This window comes from Corvus moneduloides, chromosome 6 (genome assembly GCF_009650955.1).
Source record: "Corvus moneduloides isolate bCorMon1 chromosome 6, bCorMon1.pri, whole genome shotgun sequence".
In the NCBI taxonomy this organism is placed as follows: domain Eukaryota; kingdom Metazoa; phylum Chordata; class Aves; order Passeriformes; family Corvidae; genus Corvus; species Corvus moneduloides.
This window is the reverse complement of record NC_045481.1, coordinates 9,952,223-9,962,407: the sequence shown is the minus strand read 5'-3', so window position 1 is coordinate 9,962,407 and position 10,185 is coordinate 9,952,223. Positions and strand designations below refer to the sequence as shown.

Here is a 10,185-nt window from a genome sequence, read left to right as displayed (position 1 = left end):
TAGAGAGAGAAATGTTTTTATTAGTCCAGCTGATATAGCTAGAAAAAAATAGACAAGTTTTCAGGCAACTCCTTCCATTAGGTAATTGCTGTGAGCGCAGTAACAACGCTGTGTTGAGGAGAGGCACCACTAAATGAACACTCTCTGATTACAAGAAGCAAAACCAGCTATTTGCCAAGCATCTGTGAATAGTGACACGAAGCACAGCATGGGGGATCTAAAGAATATACAGAACCAACCAGTTGTCTCTTGCACCATTTTCCCTTCCCTGCTCTCACAAGCTTCATACAGAAAACTCCTGTGCTGATTAACTCAAATACAGGAACACCCAGCACAGAACAAAACTCTTACATGTGATCTCCTCTCCCCCACCCAGTTAACTTTGAAACACATAGAAAGCTGTATTAAAAGAAAAAAAAAAAAATCTTATCTGAGATGTTCACTCAGCCTTTTCTCACAAAAATTAAATTAGCTTACCCCAGCTGGAATCATCTCTTCAGCTAAGTGACAGCCTGCAATCACAGCCTTTACAAAAGAAAGCTTCAGTAATCTACGCAAACCTATATAAAGCTGCACGCCACAGAGCTCTGCATCAACCTCTCATCATCTTCCCTCCATCAAAGCTGGGCTTTAGCAGTGCTTAGAGCTGTTGAACAGGTGCATCTGCATGAGCTGCAAAGGCTGTTCATTCCAAGGGTCTGATGGTCCCAGTTAGCAATACTTGTGGAAAATGCTGCTCTTTATGTTAATAATGTGATGCTTCCATACAGCAAGCACACATGTACAGCCATTCTGGAGAACAGACCTACTTGATGCAATCTTGAGCTCACACCCAGAGAAGTACCTGAGCTTGCAAGCCAGGCCCAATTTGGGAAAAAAAACTGTTTGTCATGTTTTAATTGACTATACTGTTCATTTTTAGGTTCATGGGGCAACTGGTACATGGGCCAAGAGTCAGCTGACTAAAGCTAATTAGCTGCTATTTTCCTGTAAGTGGCAGCTTCCAGCCCCTATCTCTGCCCTGGCTGAGCTGAAATCACTTAAGAAACAAGCATGAGCTGAGAGAATCTAGGTTTCACCTCCCCCCTTTACCCTCAAAAGGGCAACTGGTTGTTCACACCAGCTCTCTGCACCACCCTAGATTGAAGACAACTCCCCTCAAACCAGTCAGTGGTACCATGGGCTGTAGTCTGACTGCAGAGCCTTGCCCTGCAGCACCAGAGGGCCCATCTGAGAGGAGCCAGCCCTGTCGTTGTCCCCAGCCCCCCTTACAGGAGCCAGCCTGGCTTGCAGTACTCAGGATAATGACAGTTTACAGTTGGCATGAGCAGATGCACAAGTCAAAGCCTTGGAGGTAGGGCATGTTTGCAGTGATTCATGTTTAACACTAGTTCTCAAATGTACAGCAACTACAATCAAGTTAAAAGGTTCAACTTCTGAAACTGCTTTAACATTTCAACGCAGCTGGTCTGCAGCAACACATCCAGGAAGATGTGCTTACAGACAAAACCAGACCACCTAGCATAACTATGAAAACCAAGCCACTTAAATCTCAAAGACATTCAGTTAACATATCTAAGACATCTCAGGCCAAACAATAGTTTATTTCATTTTCAGCAACATCTCAACCATCAAAAAAATAAACTCTAACACAGATGGATGGAAGACTTCTCTACAGTGTAACTAAGTGGGCTCTGACCCCAAGGGTTTGAATTGGAGTGACATTTTTATTATTCATCCAATAAGTTAGGAAGCATGAGAATAAAGTGCTTTATTTCTGAGCTGGCATGAGGTCATCAATGGACTGGCCTTTTTCAAGGCGTTTCTCCATTTCAATGAGAAGCTTCACACCATCCACCACCATCTGCACCAGCTCCACCTCAGAGAAACCAAGACGATCAGCATTGGAGACATCAAACACTCCTCCCACAGCAGCTGTGTCCACACCACCTGCAGCAAGAGATTCAGTTACAACATTGACCTCAGCTAGAGCAGGTGAGTCTGCCTTTCTTCCCTCACCTAGCTTAAGGCAAGGACACAGCAGGATCATTCTCTACAAGCTGCTACTGGTGCCTCCTCCTACATGCAGGAGGATGAAGCCATGTGTGACTGCCAACATGAACCACAGAACATGCCACTAGGCCAGCTCTTTATTCTTCTGACCCATGAGCAATCTAACCTGAGGTCACAAGTACCTGCTGGAGCCATCTCCCAACCATAGGTTAAACCAGGATTCCCATCCTTGCTTAGAACAGGAACAGCTGCCACCAGGTCCACCTTATCTGGTGCTCAGAATGACACACAGGACACTAACTAGATCACCAGACACAGAACATATAAAGCACTGGCATCTTCAACTCCTTCAATATACAATTAGAAAACTTTTCTCTCCTTTACAAAGGCACCTTCTTGGATGGTGTGACAGGCACTGACAGTGCGAACCAAGAGATGGCTCTGGCCCTAACCAGGCTTTTGCTGGTGTCTTAGGGCAGACTGACTCAGCCATCAGTGTAACCAACTCTCACCTGTGCCTCGTTTCTGCAGCCGAAGCCTCTTGAGGACTTCTCCAAATTTCTCATGTTTCCCAAGGTGTGGGATCTTGATGTGCACACCAGCACGGAGCCCTGTTCCAAGGTTGGATGGGCAGGTCAGGATGTAGCCCAAGTGTGGATTCCACATGAACTCATAGTTTTTGGCCTTGAAGAGACTTTCTATCTATAAATAGAAAAAATGAATGTTTAGAGTTTGTTCTCTGCCTTAAGACTGTAAGACATCCATTAGTGCTCACTTGCAGCTTTACTCACCCAGCAACAGCCACAACACTCAGAATATCTATTTCAGCCACATAAGCCCCCTCCCCTATGGAAAAAACCAGCCACCAACAAGGGGCTTTTAAGACCTTCATCTTGCTCCTAGCAGTGAGACAGGCTAAGTTTAAAAGCTATCATCATATGTCACTATGTGTTGGGAAGCTGGACTCAATACATCTCAAGCTGGCACATCTCTTAGGATCAGGAAAAGGGCTGGTAAAGCTCAAGCTCATATCACAACTAGAAGTAGAGAACAGCATCCAGCTGTTCAGCTGAGTCCAGCTTTGCCCATCCACTTTCAAGCAACTTCTCCTCCCCCCCCCAATGTGTCTCAAAGCTTTAGACAATCATGTAGAATGTCTTTAAAATACAGTTGAGACATTTGGATAAGGATGCCACCACATCAAGCAAACATATTCTAGATTTCACAGCCACAAGGCTTTTTTGCCAGAACAGGTATTTTGGAGCCCTCACAGCTCTGGATCTCATCAGGGTGTTCCCAGAGGTCCAGGCTATGAAACACCACCACACAGGACTCCAGAGGGGGCTTGAAAATTGTGTTCTCAGATCTAACCAGAGAACCATGTGCCATTTGAACCCACAGCTCAGACAATAGTGATTTACCTTTGTTAGCCCAGTACAGAAGCGGTTAAATACTTCCTTCATGTTGCCACCTTTCTGCATGGAAATAACTCTAAGGTGGTCCTCTTCATTGATCCAAACAAGGAAGGTCTTGTTGTCATTGTGCCTAGGAGACAAAGCAATCAATCTGCTGTCTTTCCCACCTCACATTTTGAAGATGGCACCAAATTGCTCATCACTGTAGTTTTTAGTTCAAGAGGATCACTCAGCTGCTTCAACAAGATTGATCTTCCTGCTTTTGCCCACACAGGACCTGAGTTAAGCTGATAGTTGTTACCCTGCTCTTTTTAAGAGGTAGTTTGAATTGGCCTTTACAGAGTGAGTAGTAACATGGCATTACCTCGTCTAACAGTATCAAAACCTAAAACCCCCTCATCTCCCTGGTTCACTTGCAACCACAGTTGACAAATTAAGGTATTTCTGCTCAGCAATTTGCAGGAAGGTGATCAGTAGACTTTGAGGGAGTCCTGTACAATAATGTTCATAATGACACCAGGTTTAACAAGCCTTTTCAGCAGAATTTTGTCAGATTCTGTCAAACTGCACTTTGTACCTTAGTTTCACTATTAATTTTAGATCAGGGCTCTTCAGAGAAGCTATATAAAATTCCTCTGAACAATGGCTCCTCTTGTCCCAGCTTGCAGCTGACAGCAAGTACTATCAGTGTTTATCATGCTGGTAATTTCTGAACTTGATTAGGATCAGAAATTAGCTAGTACCCGAGGAAAGTTATTTATGCAGACAACACTAAGACATTACACTTCAAGCCTGTAGATTAGTCATGCTCAGATGACAGCACTATCTGGTGCTGGCAATCTGCAGGTAGATGATGCAATCTTAAAGGTGACCTACAGAAACAAAGCATGCTTCCTCTGGGTTGTACTGAAACAGCTGCAGTAATAAGATCGGAGCATTCCTGTTGATAAAAACCTAGCCCTTAGCTTACAAGGGAGCAAGTTAATTATGCTGCAGAAGCTCCTGAGATGTGGAGTTTTATGTAGGTGACCTACATCTAAAACAAGCAGAATCCTTCCATTCCACACCCCTGCATCAGTCAATTCCTGTCACGAAGTCTCTGGGGACAAGGGGGGAAATCTCATCATTAGTACAGGTAAAGCCATACTAGTTCAACACCAAGAGTTTCTGCAAGCAGAAGTGAAAAGACTACAAGGAAGTAACTATGCATTCAGGATCAACTCTGAGCTAAGACAATGCTGTGGTTTGTACCACAAGTTACTCTCAACTCTTGTGGGAAGAGCCAACTGCAGTGGTACATCTGCTCCTTTACAGGTGATGTAGGTTCTATAAACTCATTCAGTTTTTGCTTGGTACTTCACTAACCTGTGTTGGATGGGCAGGCTCTGGTTCTGGGCTAGCCAAGCTAGCTTTCTCTTACCAGCAGAAGAACACTTGTCCAAATTCTGCTGGTTAAGCTGCAACTTCCCCCATGGAAAGTTCTCATCAGATTCAGCAATACAAGCTGCTATTTTGCCCAACAGTACAAGTCACCACTGAAACTGCTAGACTTTTTTGACTTCTATGACTGCTTCCTCACACACATACTCACCAGATACCCCTGGCATCAGGCCAGTCTCGTGCCATCCCAGAGGCCAACAGCAGAGGAGAAACTGGCTTGTCAAACAAGAAGTGGTCATCAATCAGCTGCTGCTGCTCGGCATCAGTCATGTTCCTCAGAGCATAGTACTTCCCCTTGAGATCACCATCCAGACTACCCAGAGCTGAAAAAGAGAGGCTTTTTTAGAATGGGACTAAGGGTGCTAGACTTTCCTAGCACTCTGGAGACCACACACAGCAACATCTGATCTGCTGGGTCTGGTTCCTCCCTTGCTTTCATCTGTAATGGCAATGCCCTTGTGGCATTAAAGAACTTGAGGCAGTGTCAGATGATTTGTCTGCACCTTCCAGGCTTATACAAGTAGCCTTTGTTCCCTTACATGCAGTATAGAATCATTACTGCTGCTGAACTGTAAAAACGGAGACTGCTTTTCTTCCAATGAGAACAAAGGTTATGAATGTAACAAGCAGTATTATGCTAGTCAAGGACTGTTACCCTGCCCTTGAGAGGTTTTGAAACAACTACACTCTCAGTCTCTAGAACTGTACCTTGAGCACAGGGAAGCAATAGAAAAAAGAAACAGCTGAGGAGTCTCACTGAAAACCAAGTCTTATTCTAGTCAGCTGCAGATTTGGAGCAGGACTATGTCTCTAAGCAAGCTAAGCATTAATGAAAGTCAATTAAAAGCAGCCACAAAATACTGCACCCCATGACTCAAAACCTGTAGTTGCTACATACCTGTTACATTTCAGGTTTGAGCCCTGATGAACCAACCTCTTTCCCCACACAGACAGAAGGGCTTTTGAGAGATCAGCCGAGGTCAACTTAATGCAGTGCAACTTCCCTCTGCCATGTGCTCTTGCTCTCAACCTACAAGCTGCCAATGCTGAGGCAGCTCTCATGAAGTGAGCCTTTTCCAGGGGAAAGCTCCATGTTCAGACTAAGCCTCCAGGGAGGTGGCTTTTGCCAAGTGCCTCTATTTTCAAACTGCAAAGGACACCTCTTGAGCAAAGGACAGAAGTGCTCCCCTGATGCACCCAGTTCTCACTTTACCTTCAACAGAGAGCTTCTCAATAGCCCGCCTCTCTCCTCGACTGCAGTGCGGGGGAAGACAGAATCCACGGATGCTTCTGCCAGTTCTGACACGGGAACTTAGTACATAATTGGGATCCAGGTCATCACCTCCCTACAAGATTAGGAAACCAGTGAGTACAACCCTAATACCAAGATACCTCCCCTAAACACGTGTAGCTCCCATGCATTTAAGAATGCACTTTCCACCTGAGGTATTGACTGCTTGGGCTGTAAGCCAGTGCCTCACTTCAGGACTATTTTCTTCAGCATTACATCAAGTATCTGTGTAACGACTCTTGTTTTGAGGCCAAGGCTACAGATACTAAGCAGTCCTAGAAGACAGAGACATCACCAGAACAACAGTTTTATGTCCATTTCAGACTGTGGTCTGGGCTTCAGTTACCCCTTCAGATTTGCAATCTAGCGATATCAACATGAGGCAAAACATTCTTTAGGTGTTTACTCTTGTAAATGAAAATTATTCATTTCTGTTCTCCCAAGCCTCTTACTTTCAATATGATCTATGGATAGCAAATCAACATGGAGTTAGGAACTCCCAGAGTTTACAGTAACATTTAAAATCCATAAAGTTATTAGGAATCCTTAGTCCTAGCTGTAAAAATACTTACTCAATAGTATGACACCATCAGTTGGTAATTAAGATCCAAAAAGTGTTTTAAGTTTCATGGTAGTCCTTGACTCCCAGGACAGTACTGTTCAGCTTGACTATTACAGCCCACAGCTTATGGAAATACACACTGAAGGTGTGTGGCACAACCCACACTGCAGCAGCACCTGAATAAAGCTCCTGCTGCACACCAGCTGCCTGGCTTTACCCAGCCACTGACATCCCACAGCAGCAAGCTCTTCAGGCTAATCGCACCAGACTCACAGCCCAAGTGTCCATGCTCAATGGAAACGAGGGAATAGAGCCTGAGCAACCAGTTTAGGCAGCTGCCAACAACTTCACAGTCCTCAGACCAATAATCTGTAACTGATCAGAAGTTCATACCTGCAGGTTATCAGCATTCAGGTCGGTCTTGTGCTGATCACTTGGTTTGTAGCCACCATGCCTGTCTTCAATAACTGGATCAAAGAGCTCCTTGAACACTTCATAGGACTCTTCATCACCAGCCACGCATCCTACTGTCATTATGAAGGGATGGCCTAGAGTGGTAATAAAGTCAGAAAAGCTAAGTTTGGGTGACATTTGGCTGTACTCCAGTGCAGCACTAACCAGGCAAGTTCTTTAGTGGCAAGACTAGTCACTTAGAAATTTGTTCTTACATGAAAACATTTGGAGAGACCCTACATTTTACATTTCATCCAGTTAGTCAAGTGCAGTGCTGTGGAAACCCATAGCTGTTGTCATTAAACCATGCTCATGTGCCAAGCTTGGTTTAGGACAAATTTACACAGCACATCTAATTTCACTAGCTAATTTAGATCACTGCATAGAACTTCATGTCTAAACAATCATGCTTTGCTGCAAGCAAGCATGCTTTGCTTTTGCTCCTTCTGCTACAGAGCTACATTTCTGTAGTCTGCTTATAAATACCACCTCCACAAGATAAGTTTTAAGTCACCATATTCAAAAGCACCAGTTACTTCAGCTGGTTCACATGGAATATTCTCAATGCAGTTTACCAGGATTATCAACCCCAGTCTGAATGACATCATCCAGGGTGAAGCCACTGGGTGTGACTCTGTCTCTCAGTTTCTTGTATAAATCCAGGGTTAGAACTTTGGCCATGTGGTTGTTGTGGGTGCTCAGGTCCGGGTACTCCTCATCAGGAGGCAGTCTCTGATTATTTAGTTGGGCCATTTTGATATTGCTAGAGTAAAAATAAATACTGTAATGTTAACATGTAAACACATCTGCTCCCCCTTTTTCATAGAAGTGCTAGAGAACATCACATAACCACAGTCTGGAATAGGAATAGACCAGAACAGCCAAGTAAACTTACTTTCCCCCCCCCCCCCCCAGCTGAGTTATAATTAGAATGCATTTGGTTTGGCTTTTTTTTTTCTCTTCAGATTGAAAGTATTTAGCAGAGCAGTTACATAATTGAAGTGTCTGGGAATTGTTATGTCAGATCACAGCATAGAACATAGCGTGATGGAAACATGGCTTCCTAACACAGCCATGCCTTTAGAGCAGTCTCTCAATGTTTTAGAAGATTTGTCCCTCAGTAGCTTGAGAACTTTGGATACCATTGTCAAGAAGCACTTCCAGTCAGGAGGGAGAACAGATCATTATGCAGACCTAATGATCCCATTACCTGGGTTGTCAACCCCAGTCTGGATGCAATCATCCAGGGTAAATCCACTGGGAGTCTGTTTATCTCTCAATTTCTTGTACAGGTCCGGGGTCAGCACTTTAGCCATGTGATTGTTGTGAGCTTTCAGGTCAGGGTACTCCTCCTCAGGATTGTACTTCATCTTCAGGAGGTTGTGGCTGTTTGAGAAGGGCATGGCTGACCCTACCGCAGTCACTAGGGGAGAAAGATGGGAAGCCTATCACTGGGGGTTTGTTTGGCAGCCTCCGGACCGCCCGAGGGAACGCCAGGCACCCAGAAGGTCACCTTGGCTCACATTCCACCCGCGTCTTTCACACCTTTGCTGCTACACCACCTTCCACCTGCGCCAAGGAGGAAGATACATGTAAAGTTCTTCACCTCCACCACCCCTGCCCCGTGCTCACCATCCCCGGCCGCAGGGGCAAAGGTTCTCCTGCCTCCCGAGGCGCCGCCCGGGTGAGGGGACGCGCCCAAGGTCGCGCGGAGCAGCCGCTGCGGCACCGGGCAGACCCCGCGCGCGGCTCCGGGGCGGGGGGAGCTGCCGGGCCGCCGCGGGCCGGGGGGTGCTTGGCCCTGCCGGACCCCGGGCCGGCCGACAGGTGAGCGGGGCGGCACCGCTGCGCCCTCAGTGCGCGGCCGCGCCTCCTCCCGCCGCTGCCGGGGGAGGGGATCCCGAGGACCGACAGTGCCGGCACCCTCCGCGTCCGCGGAGCCCCAGCTGCTCCCCGACCGGGAAGGGGAGGAGAGGGCAGCATCCAACAAGCCCTTGCACAACAAACGGCTCTCTCAGGGAACCTGGACGGGGCAAACGTATGTAACTACCCTGCTAAATACCGGGTTAATCTGGTTTTAGAGCCTAACCAGCCCGGCGAGCACCTGCGCCGCTCCCCGCCCCGGCTGCGCCCCTGCCCCGCGCCGCCCCTCCTCAGCTGGACCGGCTCCACCCCACGCAGCAGGAAGAAAAAAAAAAAAAAAAAAAAAAAGGAAAAAAACCAAAGTCCTTCGTTTTAAAGCTGCAGAATGGCTCGGCTGCCCCGGGACTTACCGCGGGCTTCGCAGCTACAGCAAGAACCTCCCCGCCGCTCCGCGGACCGCACCGCCCGAATCCGAGTGAAGCTCCGGCACCGCCGCCGCGCCTCTTTTATATAGAGCGCAAGCCGGCACCCCATTGGCTGCTATTTATAGCCCATTCATTCCATTGGGCCGCGCGTCGGCGGGTGGGGCGGGCGTTGTGCCGCTGGCCGGGCCCGCGCTTGCCGCCATTTTGCTCGGCGTCGGGGAGGCCGAGTGGGGGTGGAGGGACCCCCCGGGGCGCTCTCGCGGCGCTGAGGCGGCCCCGGCGCCATCCGTTACTGCGAGCGGGAGGGATGGAGTCCATGCCGTGTGCCACGGGCCCGCGGCTGCCATCGATTGCACACCAACATAGCCGGTTGCAGGCTTCACACCTTTGTCAACGCCTTGGTCGAAGGTTCAAACGCGGGTGTGACAATGCACCATCACAAAATAAGGGTTATGTAGTGTGCAGACTGGCCGTGCCGTGAGCCTTGTGAGTGGCAACTGCCCCCGAGCTGGCAGAAGCCCCTGAGGTGGCTGCGGATGTGGCGCCCAGCCCCCGGCAGCCTGGTTCTGCAGAGGGAGGACCTGCACCTCGCCTCCAGCACCTGCAAAGCCGTGGGCTCGTTTTACAGTTTAATTTGAAAGGAAGTAGGGTGGTTGTGTAAATCACAGTGAATCCTCTGCTCTTGTCATGTGCCAAAAAAAAAAAAAAGTCTTCAGCTTTTAT

General features: G+C 47.5%; 1 protein-coding gene across 2 annotated transcripts; it reads right to left on the bottom strand.

Annotated features, from left to right (window-relative positions):
• Positions 1-9,548, bottom strand: CKB (creatine kinase B). 2 transcript variants are annotated; one of them, XM_032113558.1, is made up of 8 exons: positions 9,448-9,548; positions 8,385-8,597; positions 7,115-7,269; positions 6,082-6,214; positions 5,020-5,191; positions 3,435-3,558; positions 2,526-2,715; positions 1-1,950 (listed from the first exon to the last, which is right to left on the bottom strand). In XM_032113558.1, exons 2-8 carry the CDS (start codon positions 8,575-8,577, stop codon positions 1,772-1,774), a joined length of 1,146 nt encoding a protein of 381 aa, XP_031969449.1. In that variant the 5' UTR covers positions 8,578-8,597; positions 9,448-9,548; the 3' UTR covers positions 1-1,771. The 2 variants fall into 2 exon arrangements, with proteins under 2 accessions (XP_031969449.1, XP_031969450.1); XM_032113559.1 differs by lacking the exon at positions 8,385-8,597 and adding an exon at positions 7,750-7,937 and having other exon boundaries at positions 1,584-1,950; positions 9,448-9,536.
• Between the last annotated feature and the right edge of the window lie 637 nt (positions 9,549-10,185).

Excerpts from the sequence above, each read along its gene's own strand:
- CKB (XM_032113558.1), bottom strand. The coding sequence starts at position 8,577 with ATGCCCTTCTCAAACAGCCACAACCTCCTGAAGATGAAGTACAATCCT. Across the intron at positions 6,215-7,114 it reads TGAATGCTGATAACCTGCAG|GGAGGTGATGACCTGGATCC; the intron begins GTATGAACTTCT and ends CTAATCTTGTAG. Across the intron at positions 3,559-5,019 it reads CCTGATGCCAGGGGTATCTG|GCACAATGACAACAAGACCT; the intron begins GTGAGTATGTGT and ends TTTGTCTCCTAG.